The sequence below is a fragment of the Petaurus breviceps genome, unplaced genomic scaffold (genome assembly GCF_028583685.1).
Source record: "Petaurus breviceps papuanus isolate PSGF00001 unplaced genomic scaffold, PetGlider_PUasm1.0 90752, whole genome shotgun sequence".
NCBI classification, from domain to species: domain Eukaryota; kingdom Metazoa; phylum Chordata; class Mammalia; order Diprotodontia; family Petauridae; genus Petaurus; species Petaurus breviceps.
Window position 1 is genome coordinate 84,531 of NW_027187336.1, and position 18,710 is coordinate 103,240.

Consider the following 18,710-nt stretch of genomic DNA (forward strand, 5'->3'; position numbering starts at 1 on the left):
ATAATACGTCAACTCCTAGGACTTCCTTCCCAGGGATGAGGGACAGAGTTTAGTTATAGAAGATCAGATGGGCAGCTCTTGGGCCAAATCTGCAAGACACATTTTCACTACTTATATTCCTCTCAGCTTTACCCTGCCCTGTGTTTAGGGTAATACAGGATCCAATCACAGACCATGCAGGACATCCAGAAGAATACTGACATGCCACAAGTTCTTGGCCACGAGTTATCCTTTCCACATCGTGACTTTCCCCATTGTGGTTTTGATATATCGTGGGTTAACATAAGAAATTAAATGGAAATGTTTTGGGAGTTTTGTGGAAGCAGCAGATGATACACAAAGGCCAACAGGTGATACAAAAAGTTTAGAAACTCAAAAATGCATTAAATATATGTGTAGTATTATATATTATCAACCCCAATTTTCAGTAAAGTTTCTGTGAACACCCCACAAAAGACAAAAAAAATTCAAACTTCTTATCTGGTATGAAGGCAGGGTCAAAAAAATTTACATGGATTTTCTAGATCACAGGGGCACTGTGCCCCTAAGCCCTGTGATGTGGAAGGGATATGGTGATGCCATGACATGCAATTGAACTGTATTTGAATGAGGGACAGCCATGCAAAGTCACCAGGCTCACTTTCTCCTCCAGAGCCATCTGGGATATTCATCAGGATGACTGGAGATGGCCCCACCTTATGGAAGGGTCAACTGTATTTCTGAAGGAGGTAAAGGGAAACATCTAATAATTACAGCCAAGCCTCAAATGGCTTTTATTTGAGGCTTACTTGTGCATCATTCCCTCAGCTTCCCACATGCTGCACAATGAACACCACACATTCTGACAAGAGGACTTAGAGCACTGCAAAGTTAGGGGAAATGTGTGCTCTTTCCCTATACCAGATGTGGGTGGAAGCCTTTATCTCATCTCCAGGGTGCAGTACCAGCTGGTTTACCTTGCCTATAAAATTGATGCTAACAATATGTCAGAGAAGAGTTAGTAATTATGATATTACTGTAGGGAATGTTTGAAATTTTATTTTCAAAATAATACTCAGAGAATGTAAAAACTGAAACTTTAAAAAAAAACTTGTGGGTGAATCCAACATGAATGAATTCTTTCTTCACTTAGAGAAAGACTTTGAAATTCAGGCAAGTATATGGTATGTTTTTATACCTTTGAATAAAAAGGAGGGAGGACAAAAAAATCTATTGGTTCACATGACATGGACCTCAAATCTAGTTAAGAAGTAAACTTTTGAATAAAACACATATATCTGACAAATGTACTCATCTTCTTTAATGCCTATTTTTCATATTAAATTACCAGAAATTCTGACCTGATAGTGGTCCCAAAATCTTTTCACTTCTTCCTGATGTTCTTTTTTATATCTCTGAGTGATGCGCTCTCTCCCAAGGCGCACCTGCCTGTAATGAGGTGCAAAAGATTCTGTCCTTAAAAGGAAGTTCCTAAACACCATTAATTGAAAGATAGTCACATTTTAAATTTAAAACTTCATATCTATAATCCCCAGCTAGAGAAATTATATAGGAGAGACTCCCCAATAAATACAGAACTTGGGGAGATTTCATCAGTCACAGAAGTGAATACACTAAAAGGTAAGACAGACTGAGGGGAACAGCAGGCTTGTCTTGCCTAAAAAAGAGCCATCTGTGGCTGATAGCTCTTCAATAACTGTCTTCTGTTATCTCACAGGTTCCTGCTTAAGACACCAGGGGTTCTGTAGAAAAGAACAAGGCAACAAAAGCTTAAACTGAAGTGATTTTTGGTTCAGGATGAAGGTTTTTTTCCTGACTGTGATGGATATAACTAGTGCAATTGATTAGAGAGAGACAGTGTCCAAGTAGGAAGAATCCCAGCCTGAGAGTCGGGAGCCCTGGGGACCAGTCCTGTCTTTGGCAATAACTAGTTATGGTGAATTAGCTCTGGGCAAGCAACTTAACCTCTCTGGACCTCAGCTGCCCTGTCCATGTGATTAGGGGGTTCAACTAAATCTGGGGTGGGGAACCTGTGGTTTAGAGGCCACATGTGGCCTTCTAGGTCCTTGGATGTGGCCTTTTGACTGAGTCCAAGTTTTACAGAACAAATTCTTTTATTAAGGGGATTTGTTCTGTGAAGTCTGGATTCAGTCAAAGGGCTGCATTTTGGGACCTAGAGGACCTAGAGTGACCTCAAGGCTGCAGGTTCCCCATCCCTCAACTAGATGATGTATACTTCTACAATTGGTTCTTATCTGCCTGGGATATTAGAAAGCAAAGGAATACTCAAAGGAATACTCAAATACTGAGGGGCATTTCTTGTATGGTGACTGCCTATTTAATTCTATTAAAGAGTTTCAAAAAAAAAAACAAAAAACACACACAAAAAGTTTCTAATGTTACTCTTTAGCTTCATAATTATAGCTTTTATTATTAAAATAATAACATTTATACAGCATTTACTATGTGCCAGGTACTGTGCTAAAAACACTTTGCAATTATTATCTCGTTTGGTTCTCATAATTATCCTGGGAAGTAGGTGCTGTTTTTATCCCCATTTTACAGATGAGGAAACTTGAGACAAACAGTGGTTAAGTGACTTGCCCAGGGTCACACAGCTATAAGTGTCTGAGGCTGGATTTGAGCTCAGATCTTCCTGGGTCCAGGTCAAACTGGTTTCTAACCACTGCCCTACCTAGTCATAATATACCCAAACCCCCCTCCCCTAGACATGTACTTGCACTAATCCAGTAAAAGTAGGCTTTTCATACAAATTTTGCCACTGCCGACAAAGTATAACTTGGAAGTAACGCCTAAATCAAATTGAAGGAGCTGCACATAGCTCACACATTTCTAAAGAGGCCCTGGCCTCAAATCCCTAGGCACTCTAAGATAAGGTAGCAGGCAACCAGGGTATAGTGTGGGCCAGGGACATAATACCTTTGGGGCATGTGTGAATGAGGACCTAGTTCACGTAGAGAGAGGGTTAGTGAGGTAATGCCAGCTGCAGTAGCTCTGGACCCCAATGTGGTCATGTTCAGGCCAGCTGCCTTACATCTCCCAACCAAGTTATGCTACCATTTTGTTCATATTTCTCATACAACTCAATTTGGCATACATTGATTTATTCTGAATGAACTAAGTACTCTGAAGTCAAAGGGTAAAAAAATGGGGAGAGATATGGAACAGAATAATTAAATTTATGCTGAGAAATAAAATAGGGCAACCCTCATTGCATCTTATTGTGATTCAGATATACATGTGATCACCTAAAAATGATCATGAAGTGATCAAAACATATGATTAACATTTACCACTTAAGATGGTTTTCTGCTTCTTCAACAGCATCCCATCTGACTTTCTGTAAAAACAGAGCTTCTTTCATTGATCTTGTTTTGGATAATTCATCCCCATGGTGCAAAACTGCAGATGGTATCAAACAATTATTATGCCAGTAATCAAATGAGAATTATTTGCAAAAGGGAAACACATGTTCATGGCAAAAAGAAAACTGCTACCGTGTTTCCCCGATAATAAGACACTGTCTTATAAATTTTTTTGGACAGAAAAACACCAGAGGGCTTATTTTCAGGGGAGGGCTTATTTTAATGAACATTGACAGCAATTTTAATAAACAGGTAAATGTGAACAAAAAAATGTACCTTTATTCAATAATGAATTCAATAAAGAACAGGATGACACGCTCACTGCTACAGCTCTGATTGGATGCAGCTCGGAGCACTGCGTGCGTTTCACCCGGGGGGGGATGGTGCATACAGAGGGTACCGTAATGTAGCGTGTAGTGCAGGGGATCACCTTCACTACAGTAGCAATCTCAATAGGGCTTATTTTCGGGGGAGGGCTTATTTTAGAGGAATCTTACACAGTAAGGGGAGGGCTTATTTTTGGGATAGGTCTTATTATCGGGGAAACATGGTAACAACCAAGTTTGTTTGCATACATCATGGGTGGGATAAGTAGTCATTCGTTCACCTTTCTCAGAGAGATTAAATTCTGTGAGAATAACTGAGTTACCTTCTCTTAATTCCTTAATCTTCAATTTTCCTGCTTCCTGGTTTAAAACGCTTGCCACAGCAAAAGGATTGGATAAATTTACTGGAAACCTCAAGTCTTTGTATTCAATTTCCTATAAGACAAAGTAAATGGTAAAAAAAAATTTAACTTACTTATATTATCCCTTTTGATAATTAAAAAGGGCATTTTGGAGTAACTGCTATTTTACCTTAATTTCTGGAGATTTGACTTTTTCAGGTGGTTTTTCCTTAGCTATAATTATGTATGTCTTTTCAGGAGGAACTTGAATTTTCTTGGAGAGGTCATTTAATTTCTGAAAATCTTCTAGCCTGTGATTCAGAAAATAGATAGTACGTTACTAAAAAAAAAATCCAAGAGTGCTTCTTCCTGATGACCTTCCAGACCTAGTACAATACTAATTCCTACAACTAAACTGAAAAAAAAACCATTAAGAAAACATTTCAGTCTATTTGCCACTTACTAAAATCAACACTTTCCATTCTATCTATATACATCAAAAAATTGTTTTCATATCCTTAAAGAAAAAAAAAGTAAACAAAATAAAGCAATTTGCTAGGAAATAGTTTACATAATAAATGTCTAAACTGATGTTTTGAAAGTTAAAGAGATTACATTTTTATCTTAAGAGCTTGTATTCATTCATTTCACCAGTACATAGAAATCACTGCCCACCACACTGCTGAGAGGGAATCTTATGAAAGAGATATATTATGAATACTGAACAATAATCTGTAATTGCAAAACCTCTAAGGACCCTTGTTGAGAGAACCATTGGGCCTTGTTTATTCTGGGGTGTGGAGGGAACAGATTCTATTCAGAAATGTCAATCAGTACAAAAGTGTGCAAATATCTTTCACAGGGTCAAAACTCTTCTAGTAAATCCTACAAAGAAGTTGTTTCACTGATATTGGAATTGGTTTTCACTGATTTGGGGGAAAATTATGGAGCTCTAAGTATAAATCATGCACTGGTATGTCACTGATGCATTTCACTGATGCAAGGGGAACATGGTAGGGCCATGGGATGGCAGCAGTCTGTTCTTCCTTGGAACAAGGGCATCCCAAAACTTTATTTATTTTTGTATCCTAGAGCTTCTTCAAAGGAGGAAATGCAGTAAAGCAAGAAGCATAAAATCACATGTTACTAACATTAGAAAAGAAGTAAAAGGTCATCTTATCCATCACTCTCATTTTAAAGATGAAAAAAATTAAGCCATGAAAAAAAAAGTCACCACAGAGGGGCAGCTAGGTGGCTCAGTGAATAGAGAACCGGCCCTAGAGTCAGGAGGACCTGAGTTCAAATCCGACCTCAGACACTTAACACAAAAACTAGCCGTGTGACCCTGGGAAAGTCACTTAACCCCAAATGCCCTCCAAAAAATCTTCCATAGAAGACATACACAATAAGTTAGAGACTCTATTCTTGGTCTTTTAGAATCTTCAGGTTGCCTATATATTTGCTTCTTCCCCACTACAGGATCAGCCCACCTTATTTTCCGTTTATTTGTAAACTCTATAGCTTTTATACTATTCCTTACATATAAATCATTGCTGGTAGCCAATTTTAAAAAAATATCATTTTAAGAAACAACATCAATTCTATCTGGGGGAGTTGAGGAAGGTATGGTAGACTAGGTAGTAGCGAACTGGGCCTTGAATGAGTAAAGGCAGCCTGTTCTCAGCAAGTTGAATAGTATGCACAAAAGTACCCAGGCAAGAAAGGATGTGTTTTTACCCAGTGAGTAATCTAGTTTGGCTTGACTTTAGAAAAAAGTGTAACATGAAAGAAGTCTAGAAAGGTGGGAAAGAGTCAAATTACAGAGGGCTTTGAATGCCAGAATATTTTATTTGAGACTCTTGTGTGGAAGCTGTGATCAGATCTGTGCCTTCCAAAGACTGTGATGACTGGCAGGGTGGACAGATTAGAAAGGGGAGAGGCTGGAATGTGGTTCAGGGCAGATGAAAACTAATGAGGGACTAAAATGGGTGGTAGCTACAGTAGTAGAAAGGAGGAAATGTATGCAAATGATATTATGGTCCAATTAATAGGACTAAGTTGGAAGGGGACAGGGAAAAGTCATGGATAATTGGAAAAATGTTTGTATAAAGTCTGCTTTAGCCAAGTAACTGTTATCTATGCTCAAAATGAAGACTTGTCTCATAGTTAGGATAATATGTAAGGGGGTTTTAAGAGAACCTGTCTACAAATTATCAGAGAAGAAAATGAAAAAAATAGAAGAAAGGTTTAAACATAAAAACAAAGAAGAAAAGTTTCTAAAAAGGTAGCAGGGAATATAGGCCTGTGTAATACAAAACATTTTGGATTTTTTCCCCAAAGAGGAGAGACCTTGACTGTCTGAGGAGGGAAAAAGCTGTCTGTCTTTCAAGGAATGTAGCTATGGATCTGTAGCGCATATCAAATAAGAAATAATTTGTTACAGGTCAAATGAAAGAAACAAGTAGTGTCAGCTTGTGACTCCTTGTTGAGAGGTACAGTGGCAATGATTTGTGGACCTAATAATAATGAGAAATCTACAGACTTGCCCGGGTATGTATTCAATATATTTTGGAGACTCTCCCAAGAATTGTCAGACCTGATGATTACTACATATTACCAGTAACTCATATGAGCACAAATGATATCGGCAAAAAGTTGAGAGAAGTGAACAAGAATCTAATGAGCAGTACTTGCCATATATGCCAGGCACTGTGCGAAGTTCTGGGGATACAAAAAATGGCCAAAAAAAAAAAAACCAAAACCAAAACCCAGTCTTTTCACCTCAAGGAGTTCAAAATCTAATGGGGGTAAGACTAAAATACAAACAACTATGCAAAAATGAGCTCTACATAGAATGAATTACAGTCAATTTCAGAGGAAAGACAATAGCATAAATGGAGACCAGGAAAGTCTTCTTGTAAAAGAGATATTAGCTGAGACTTGAAGGAAACCATAAAGTGAAGATGAAGTGGGAAAGTATTCTGGGCATGGGTGAACCAATAGAAAGGCATGGAGTGAGAAGGTGGAGCATCTTGTATGAGAATATCAAGGAGAGTAGTGTCACTGGATTGTAAAGTACATGAAGGGGAGTAAATTCTAAGAAGTAAAGTGTAGGAAAGGGTTATGTTATTAAGGACTTTAAAAGCCAAGTGAGACTTTTTATTTGATGTTAAAATAATCTTGAAAGCATTACTAAGGATTTTTAAGGGTGGAGATTTTTTAAAAAACCCAACAACCCAGAAACTGGAGATTTTAGGAATAAAGACGGCATTTTCATCATGCTTTTAAGAAAAGGCAAGATGGGGGAGAAGGGCGGGGGGCAGAGTCAAGATAGTGGAGTAGAAACAGGACTTCTATGGGGCTCAGGCTTCCACCTCCCCCAATCCATGTAAAAGGGGACTCTGAACAAACTTTGGGGCTACAGAACCCACAAAATGACACAGAGAAGCTAACCTCCTGCTAAGGACAGCATGACAGGCCAGCAGGAATTGGCCGGCACAGCGCTATGGGAGCCCACCCCAGCCACTCAAGAGCCTGAGGTTTTAGCCCAAGGGCAGGTCTGACCAACCACTGGCTGAAGGGACTTCAGATCACCAGCAGCTGTGGCCATTTACAGAATTTTCAACACATAGATGCTAAGGACAAAGTGAGAGGTCAGTGCAGTGTGGACTTTGGGATCCAGTAGTTGGGAGTGTGGTTGGCCTTTGCCCCCGAGGTGAGAAGCCTCTGAAGCTGCCCCCACGTGGCAGCTTTAGCTCCTGGCCTGCAGAGTGTAGGGGGACCAAGCAACCAGTCTGAGGGGTAATCACTCTTGCTTTAACCTGCCTGGATCTGGATTGCAATCCAGGGTGGAGGTTCTGGGGTGTGCGACCAGCTTGCCAGAGCATGTGGAAGCTTCAGAGAGGGCATCACCTTCAGCAGCTGAGAAAACCCCAGTGTTTGGGATGAAGCTCCCCTGTTTGGTGGCAGAATACTACTGTGGCAAAAAGCCCAGGGTCAAGTGATTGAGTGGTAACATGAGCAGGCAAAAGAAGCAAAATATACAGAGTAACCCAACTTTACACTCCTATTTTAGCAACAAAAAAGATTAAAGCATGGAACAAGAGGAAGACAGTGAAGTCAGAACTCCTGCACCAAAAGCTTCAAAGAAAAATGCAAGCTGGTTACAAGCCATAGAGGACCTTAAGAAGCAAATAATAGAAGTGGAGGAAAAATTGGGAAGAGAAATGAGAACAATGCAAGAAAATTATTAAATGAGAGTCAACAGCCTGACTGAGGAAAATAACACCTTAAAAAATAGACTAACTCAAATGGCAAAAGAGGCTCAAAAAGGCAATGAGGAGAAGAATTCCTTAAAAAGTTAAATTTGCCAGATAGAAAAAGAATCTCAAAAGCTCAGTGAGGAGAATCATTCCTTCAGAATTAGATTGGAGGAAATGGAAGCTAGTGACTTTATTAGAAATCAAGATGCTGTTAAACAGATCTAAACAAATGAAAGAATAGAAGGCAATGTGAAATATCTCATGGGGTAAACCACTGACCTGGAAAATAGATCCAGGAGAGATAATTTAAAAATTATTGGAACACCTGAAAGCCATGATCAAAGAAAGAACCTAGAAATCATCCTCCAAGAAATTCTTAAGGAAACCTGCCCTGATGTTTTAGAACCAGAGGGCAAAATAGAGGTTGAAAGAATCCACCGATCACCTCCTGAAAAAGATCCCAAAAAGAAAACTCCTAGGAACATTATAGCCAGGTTCTGGAATTCCCAGATTAAGGAGAGAATATGACAAGCAGCCAGCAAGAAACAATTTGAATATAGTGGAAACACAATCAGGATGACATAGGATCTGGTAGCTTCTACATTGAGGGATAGAAAGGTTGGAATATGATATTCTGGAGGTCAAAGAAGCTAGGATTAAAACCAAGAATCACCTACCCAGCAAAACTGAGTATCATGTTTCAGGGGAAAATATGGTCATTCAGTAGAATAAATGACTTTCAAGTATTTTTTTATGAAAAAAAAAAACAGAGCTGAATAGAAAATTTGACATTCAGATACAAGAAGCAAGAGAAGCATGAGAAGGTAAAGAGGGAAAACAAATCATAAGGAACTTATCAGAGTTGAACTATTTACATTCCTACATGGAAAAACAATAATTGTAACTGATAAAGTTTTCTCAGTATGAAAATAGTTGAAGGGAATACACATACACACACACATATGTCTATATAGAAGGACATATGGGCATATGAATACATATGTGAATGTGTATATATATATATACATACATATATATATATATATATATATATGTTTACAGGTATACATAGATAGAGGACACAGGACCAATTTAATAGGAAGGGATGATACTTAAAAGGTCAAATTAAGAGGTGATGGGAATATAATGAGAGGAGATGGGGAGAGACAGAATGGGGTAAACTATCTCATATAGAAGAGGCAAGGGAAAATGGTTACAATGGAGGGAAAGAACAGAAAGACAAAAGGGAATGGGTGTAGCGGCAAGCACCCCAAGCGTCCCCAGGGTTTGCTGCCAACACAGGTTCTTGGATCTGCTTTGTTAAAGGAAAGCAACTCAAAATGGGTTAACATGCTTACTTTAATCAGTCAAATATGTATCATTTACTTAGTTCAGGGGAAAAAGGTCAGCACCCCGAACTTCAAAGTATATAGACAGAATTATCAAGACAGAGAAACAGATCAAGTCAACAGATTTCCAAACTGTCCAACCATTACATCCATACCGAATCAACATCTGGGTTTTTCAAAGCCGAGGTGGGGCTCTCAACAATGGCTTCCCAGAATCCAGATCAAATCACAGAACATTTCTCAAAGTGAGCCCCAAAACAGAGCCTCAAATCAGGGTTTATATAGACTTCTCCTGGCTCAGAGAATGTAACAACCTTTTGGACCCACTGGCCAATCAAAAAGTATCTACTGAAAAACAAGCTCCAGGTGCGCTTTAGCCCAGGGACAGGGAAGATCTTAAAAATTTACATTCCCATTACGATGGGTCAACCTTATTCTCATTGAATTTGGCTCAGGGAGGGAATGATATACACACTAACTAGGGTATCTCATACTACAGGAGAGTAGGGGGGAAGGGGATGTGAGGGGAGATGATGGAAGGGAGGGCAGGCTGGGAGGGAGGGAAGTTGGAAGCACCCACTTTTGAAAAAGGACAGGATCAAAGTAGAGAACAGAACAAGTGGGAGGTGGGATAGAAGGGAGGGAAATATGGTCAGTCTTTTACAATATATCTACTATAGCAATGTTTTGCATAGCTATATATGTACAACCTATAATTGCTTATCTTCCCAGTAAGGGTGGGTGAGAAGGGAGGAAGGGAATGAATCTGGAATTCAAAGTTTTAAAATCAAATGTTTAAAAAATATATATATATATTCTATTATTAATACTATTTTACATGTAATTGGGAAAAAAAGATATATAGGCACTGCGGCATAGAGATCCACCATACCCTACTGGAAAAGTTGAAGGGGGTATGAGAGAAGATACGGGAGAGAGCAGGTTGGAGGAGGGGATGTGGGACAGCTATTTTGGGGTAGTGGGTAGAGGAAAAAGGGGGAGAAAATTTGTAACTCAAAACCTGGCAGAAATGAATGATGTAAACCAGAAGTTAATAAAGCATTTGGGAAAAAAAAAGAAAAGGCAAGATGTCAGAAGAGAAAGACACATTTTTTTGAAAGGAACAGCTGGTTCTCAACATTGGTTCACAGAAAATGATGTCTGAAAAGAGGACTTAGATTTCTTAGCCATTGCTTTAAATATAGAAATGACAGTCTGCTAACCAAGAATGGATTGTACCTAACAAGGGCTGGTAGAAATACATTTGCTGAATCTGACAAATTTAATCAAAAGGGCTTTAAGCTGAAAAGGAAAAAGAGGGAATGCAGCTTACCTACAAACTTCCATCAAGTTGAATACAAAAGTTAAAAGGAGAAAATTGTTAATAGGCCCTAAAAAAATCACAGAAGACAAAATCTAGGAAAAGTAGCCATTAGTTAACCCATGGTCTCAAATATCTGTACACAAATGCACAGTCCTAATGAAAGGAGGTAATTTCGGCCTCATAAGTCATTAAGACTTAGTGAGATGAAAATCCCAGGACTGGAATATGGCTCAAAAAGGAAACAGAGTAGAATTGCATATCAAGAAGAAATATACATGTGAGGAAATCTAGGAACCAAAATTGAAAACATGACAGAAGACATTTGAATGAAGATCAATAGAATTTTAGAATTGGAAGGGACCTCAACAGTCATCTAATCTAATCCAGCAGAGAGAAATGTCCACTATCATATAAGCAGTCTCTGATGGAAGACTGACAATGATATAGGTGTGTAGAATTATAGACCACCTGGACAAAAAGAGGAAACAGATGAGGACTTCAGGAAACAGATTACAAGTCTGAGGTGGGGATATGATATAGCAATTAGGAGTTTCAATCATCCCAACATCTGCTGAAGCTCTATCTCTGTCAAAACAGTATGGTTAATTTTTTGGTTTGGTCTAATGATAATTTTATTCTTTAAAAGACAGAGGAGCTAGAAGAGGAAAATGCTATTCTGAATCTGAAAAATGTGATTCTGAAATAACCAAAATTACTTGATGGGGGTGGAAATGATGGATACTTTTGGGGGTAAGTGCCATTTATGACAGAAGAGAGGAAAGTCTAGATTTTTGGAGAAGAGATTTTAAAGGATTCGATTAGGTTTTTCAAAGACAGTTCAGTCATAAATGAAAAATAATGCCACAAACCAACAAGATATTATTTCAGAATAGCTTGATTAATCCTCAAAAAGAAAACAAGCAAAGACCAGAGACACCTGGCTGCTGGGATAGTAGTTACCGATTCCTCTATTGTGCAGCATAAGCTTCTTGAAATGAGAAGAGCAAGCAAACCAATGGGGAAAATGCTAACCATTCCTCTCTGGGTTGTCCTCCAGACTTCTGCTACCATTGAGAAGTCCCAATATGCCCTTGCTCTTCATCATTAGGTCTCTCTCCAGTCCTGGCATTTACTCACTGGAAGAACTTTCCACCTCCGCAACCCCTCCCTCTGATGGGATTGTTCCTGCCAGAACCCTCCATTTAAGGAAGGCACCCAGGACAACCATGTCCTCTACCATGCCCAGGTATCCCCACCCCTTTACTGCTTCCCTTTATTCATTATCTTCCCCCACCAGAAAGTAAGCTCTTTGAGGTTTGTCTTTCCTTCTACTTGTATATTCTACTTGTATATTCCTAGTTGTTTAGCACATTGCCTGGCACATAGTAAGGACTTAATAAAAGCCAATTGACTGACTGACTGATAAACATTGCTATTAAGAAAAAATACTGTCATAGTCAAGTAAATACAAAGACTGAAAGAGTGGAAAAAGATAATTTTTTTTTTGCTGACAAAACTCACTTTTTCATTCAAGGTTATACCAAAACTGTTGTCAGAAGAAATCTAGGTGAGCCTGCAAGATCTTGGCATCTTCCTCAGATTGTAAGACAGTGGTTCAAAAACGCTTCCTGGGAATGGAGCTAGTAACACTCCCGAGGATGGCTGGAACCAGATTAAAATGTAATTGGCAAATATTTAACAATATAAATTTTAAAAAATAAAACATACATAATGTTAATTTGTGTTTTTTTAAGTTAATATGAGGAATCCTTTGATATAGTTTATATGGTTCTTATTTCTATGTGAGTTCTAAGATACCTACTCAAAAATGTTTGGGGGATTTTTTGCTTCTGATGTGCCTGGAAGTCCAATTGTGATTGATGGAATGATGAACTCTAATCAATATAGTGATATACCAAGAAGCAGAAGTGTTCCAGATTACACAAATTTCCAAATGGAGACAGAATATTGAAACATGCCTTTGTACCAGGTCACATATCATGAAAGGTTTGGAAACTTATCCAAACTAATTTCTAAACGTGTTTCAGTAGTCTGGAAACTTACCTGATTTAAATTTCAATAAAAACCTATGGACTATATAATCAAGGTTAGACTTGAGGGAAAAATCGATTGTTCATCAAAGGGATATTTAGTATCCAACGTGATTAAAAAGTCAAGTCAGCAAGAGTTTACTAAGGACTTACTATGTTCCAGGCATGTGCTAAGTGCTGAAAATACAAGAAATGCAAAAATAATTTCCACTTTCAAGGGACTCACATTCTAATGAGACAAAAAAACAAGTAAATAATTAGCTGCATAACAGATATACACATGGTAGAGGGTAATCTACTACTACACAGTAGAAGGTAACATCGGGGGTAGCTGGTAAAGGGTCTCTTGCCAAAGATGAGATCTTAGGTGAGCCTTGAAGGAAGCTGAGAAAACATAGAAGTGGAGGTGAGGATAGAGAGTACTCAAGGCATAGGGAAAGTCAATCAATGGCATGAAGACAGGAATTGGAGCATTGCATTTAAGGAATAGCAAATAAGTCAGCCTAGCCAGACATTACTTGTGGTGTGACCTGGCTAAGCCACTTAACCCTGTTTGCCTCAGTTTCTTCATCTGCAAAGTGAGCTGGAGAAAGAAATGGTAAACCACCCCAGTATCTTTGCCAAGAAAACCTCAAATGGGATCACAAATAGTAGAACATGACTGAAAAATTACTGAACAATAACAAGAAAGAGGAGATAAGAAGCCACTAGAATTTATTTAATGGAGGGATGTTGTGATTAGATTTATGTCTTGGAAAATCATTGGCAGCTCAGTGGAGGATGTGTTGGAGTAAGGAGAGACACGAAGCAGAAAAAATAATTATGGGGCTACTACAATGGTCCAGGAGACAGATGATGAAGACCTGAATGAGGGTGGTTGGTGTGTGAGTAAGCAACATCGACACACCAGAGAGAAGTCGTGAAGTTAAAAATGAAATGATTTGGCAATGAATTCACCTATGAATCAATATGAATTCATATTGATGTGAGGTGAGAGTGAGTAGATGAGAATTTCAAAGTTGCAAATCTGTATAACCACGAAGGTGGTGGAACTCTCTCAACAATAATAGGAAAATTCAGAAAGTGGGGGTATTTGAGAAAAAAAAGATAACGAACGTCTGTTTTGGACATATTGAGTTTTAGATATATACACAGGATATGCTTAGAATTTCTAGTTTGAGAAGTCCTGCATTTGGTGATACAAGGCTATAATTCAGAAGGGAGACTAAGGCTGGACATCTACACAGGAATAATAACTGACCCATGGAAGTTGATATGGTCAGCAATTGTGGTAATGCAGAATGAAAAGAGATGAAGGGTCAGAATAGAGACTTTGGAGATACCCATGGTTAGCAAAAGAGACTGAGAAATAACAAGACAGACAGGAAAATGATGGAAGAATAATGGCACAAAAATAGAGAGGGGTGTCCAAGAATACAAAGACTTAAAAAATACATGTCAAAAAATCTTGTGAGGGGCGGCCAGGTAGCACAGCAAGTAAGAGTACTGGCTCCAATATCGGGGTGACCTGGGGGATTGAATCCAGGCTCAGACACTTAACACCCACCCAGAAACACCTGGCCGTGTAACCTTGAGCAAGTTACTTAACCCCAATTGCCTTAAAAAAAAATCTTGTGAGCTGAATTCCAAATCACATAGAAATAAAGGGATTGAAGCAAAAAAAAAAATTCATGTACAAGTTTTTTTTTAAGATGCAAAAGATATAAAGTGTACTGCATAAGCTAACAAATTCAGTATTTTACTTTGTCCTGAGTAACTTGCACATGCTTGTACAAACTGGAAAACCAGAGAATCAAAAAGGAATAGGACTGCTCTTTTGGATGAATGGAATATTGGTCATGGATGACAGAGAGATGGCATCATGGTGCAAGAAACACAGTATTGGATTTGGAGTCCTCTCTGCTGCTTTTTAGCTATGGGACTTTGGGTCTTTCAATATCCAAATGTCTTAGGCAATGTACAAAGTTGAAAGTGGTTCTTGATCTCAGAAAATACTTTAAATTTTTGAGGGGAAAGTCATGACAAGAATATAAAATCACTAGTTATCTTTCTTGCCCAATTATAGTTAAATTCATTAGTATTATGTTCTCTGTTGGCCCTGCACATTTTGGTTCATGATTTGTATAGATTTGAGAACTGGGCAGGTAACCAGTTTTATATACACACACACACACACACACACATATATATATACCCATGTATGTGTGTGTGCATATATGCACCTGTATATATGCATATATGTATGTATATATGCACATGTATACATTTTAAGTGACTTGTCCAGCTAGTTAAGTGTCAAGTATTTGAGGCTAGATTTGAATGTGGGTCCTCTTGACTCCAGGGCCAGAGCTCTATTCACTGTGCCACCTAGCTGCTCCCTTTTTTTCTGTATTAAAAAAAACAGCAATTTTTTTTCATTTTTTAAATTATTTTAAAGTACTTTCATGACTAGCATTTCCATTATCATTTGTAAAAGTCTAAAGAAATCCCATACTGAAAAATAGGTATAAAGCATAGGTATGCTTTCTTAACACTGTTCTATTTAATATCACTTATGATAAAGTCATTATGACTGTTGTTTGTGTGAACATTATGAAACCCTCCAGTAACAATGCTCAGCAAATATAATATCACTCCTATGGAGCTGTCATAGACTAGTAGTCCTAGTGAGGGTGGTATAGCCTGAATTGGCCTGGCAAATTCCAAGTAGAAGGGATATTTCACTGGAAGACCAATTTATACTAAGGAGATCTGTTGAAGGGGAGAAGCAGTGGCTGAATGTAGGACTTCCCAATGGAGGAAATACAGGAAACAATAAGAACAATAGATAAAGTAATACAGGAATTAGAGATGGGGAGGAACAGTTGGAAAAGGACAGAGAAACCAATAAACTTGATTTGTATCCACAAGGTTCCGTGGCCTATAGGATATTTTTACACAGAGACACCCTTGCCCACCTGTGCCTCTGCTAATTCTCAGCACCAGATGCTGGCCTGGAAACTCAGTGACCACATTACTTCATTTAGCCAATCAATGACATTAGGTAGAGTTCCAGACAATATTAACCAGATTCATTGCCTTGGTTTAGATACATTGGCAGGTTTAGGGCTGCTTAAACATGAAAGTGCTAAAAAGTCCAATTATGAAATAACCTAATGCTATATTTGTAAAAAAATATTTTATGACTCTCATCCTTTCAAATAGTTTGTGTTTAGCATTCTATTCTCTCTATACTATTAAAAAAAATAGAAGGGGTGGCCAGGTAGCACAGTGAGTAAGAGCGCTGGCCTCAGAATCGGGAGACCTGGGTTCGGTTCCAGCCTCAGATACTTAACACCCACACAAAATAACTGGCCTTGCAACCTTGAGCAAGTTACTTAACCCCGATTGCTTTAAAAAAAATAGAAAAAATTTGGATGTGTAAAAAATATTCCAAGAATTTTAAAAACAACAACTATAATCAACACCAGAACAACCAAGTGAACTTATACCTCATAGCCATTTGAGGAGATGATGTTCCAGTGAATGTACATACATAAGGCGTAGAGTTAAATTCGGAAACCCACAGTTGCAATTTTATTCGTGCAGTTCCGTATCTAAATGGTGCAAATGTAATAGTCAGATCCACTTTCCCATTGGATGGAATTATTCCTAGAAAAAAAGTAAATATTTTATAAGGTGATATTTTTCCTTTTTGTCAATTCTAATAAAAGAAGCCCAAACAAATAACATAGCCATAAAGATCCCCATCATCAGACTTTTTGGGAAAAAGTCAAACTTTTCATCTTTCCATTGATTTAATTAATCAAGGGCTACATGAACCATTTATTAGATTTTTTTGGTGATGTCACTCATATAATATGCCTTAGTGTTACTGAATTTAAGATGAATTTCCAGAACTACAAGCCCTCAGCTAATTACAAGATGTCAGCATCAGTACAACAAACAAAATAGAAAAAACTAATGATACATATAAAATAGAATTTTATCTCAATATTAAAAACTGACTGATTGCTTTGTTGAGCCTGATTTTATATATATATATATGAATGACATTATATATGAGAGAGAGAGGGAAAGAGGAAAACAGGAAGGGAGAGAAGCTGGGAGGAGAGAGAGAATGAATATGAGAGTAGGTATAAGAATATGTCCATCTGGCAGTTTTAAAGATGCAGTCTTTTCCAGTTACAAGGTCAATGGGAAGATGCTGCTCCTACCCACAGATTGTCTTCCCCCCCAAAAAATATATACATATACATGTATATATGTTTTTTTTTTTTTTTGCTTTTTGGAGGCCAATTGGGTTTAAGCAACTTGCCCAAGCTCACATGGCTAGTTTTTGTGCTAAGTGTCTGAGGCTGGATTTGAACTCAGGTCCTCCTGACTCCAGGGCCAGTGCTCTATTCACTGTGCCACCTAGCCACCCCAACTATATTTCTTAAGAAAAATACATAAGATATTGCGGGAGTAAAATTTCTCTCTAAGCTGATACTGCTCAGGGAATAGAGGAGCCATATTTTCTATACATACATATATATACACATGCACATATATACATATATATGTATACATATATATTTAAGTATATGGGACTCTCTACGCTATTCAGGTTAATTTAGAAGGTGAAATCAAATATGTATATAAATACCTATAGTTGACAGAGTGGAGTTTATGAGAAATACATAGACTATTTCTTGTTTATTTTCACTCTCATAAAAGCTTTGATGCCAAAAATAGGCCCAGACTCTGGCAGCAATATTTCTATATTTATAAAATAATACCTATAGAACAAGGTAAATTGATAAGTGCCCCCATATTAACAAGATGCTATGGAAGTTGAAGTAAAAAGGGGCCAGAGTCATTTTGACCAGGTTGCTCCAACCACTATCGGCAATGTGCTAGGAAGACAGCAATGTGGCTGTGTTCAGTTCAGATCAGTTTATATAATGTTGAGAAAACATCTTCAATGTACAGTTTGCACAAAATACCAAAAGACTGTAGCAAAAATCCTATAGCATAGATGGTATGTTGGCATGGACCATAGTGCATTATAGTTACTGGGAAAGTTACATAGTTACATAGTGCATAGGTTACTGGGAAAGCAAGTAGAAGAAATAATGTCCAATCTCATTGGAAACAGAATTTTAAGCAGTTAAGCTAGACACTGATTTCAGGAAGCAGTAGCAACAGAGTTCAAACAGGCGTGAAAAGATCCAAAATGAGCAACTGGTTTCCAGTGCCCTCTTGGTAAGTCCTAGAAGGAATGTCTAACCAGGAGACAAAACATCCAAGTAATGAAAGTGGAATCCAGGGAATTTTGCAGAAATCTGACTACCCGCTGTAACACTGGTAAACATCCTAGGAGAAGATTTGTTGAAACTAAATTGTTTAACTCTGTTAGCAGCAAGCACCCCAAGCATCCTCAGGGTTTGCAGCTACCACAGGTTCTTGGATCTGCTTTATTAAAGGAAAGCAACTCAAAATGGGTTAACAAGCTTACTTTAATCAGTCAGACGTCTATATATCGTTTACCTTGTTCAGGGGAAATAGGTCAGCACCCCAAACTTCAAAGCATACAGGCAGAATTATCAAGACAGAAACAGATCAAGTAGACAGATTTCCAAACTGTCCAACCATTACATCCATACCC

General features: G+C 38.1%; 1 protein-coding gene across 1 annotated transcript in view; it reads right to left on the bottom strand.

The window, feature by feature from the left end:
- The window catches only part of CFAP221 (cilia and flagella associated protein 221), a 123,823-nt gene that overhangs the window by 46,901 nt on the left and 58,212 nt on the right, over nucleotides 1-18,710 (bottom strand). Inside the window, exons 8-12 of the mRNA XM_069067751.1 lie at nucleotides 16,552-16,711; nucleotides 4,244-4,364; nucleotides 4,036-4,147; nucleotides 3,315-3,423; nucleotides 1,341-1,428 (exon numbers count right to left, since the gene is read on the bottom strand). Coding sequence (XP_068923852.1) covers nucleotides 1,341-1,428; nucleotides 3,315-3,423; nucleotides 4,036-4,147; nucleotides 4,244-4,364; nucleotides 16,552-16,711 — 590 coding nt within the window. The remainder of the gene's footprint in view (nucleotides 1-1,340; nucleotides 1,429-3,314; nucleotides 3,424-4,035; nucleotides 4,148-4,243; nucleotides 4,365-16,551; nucleotides 16,712-18,710) is intronic.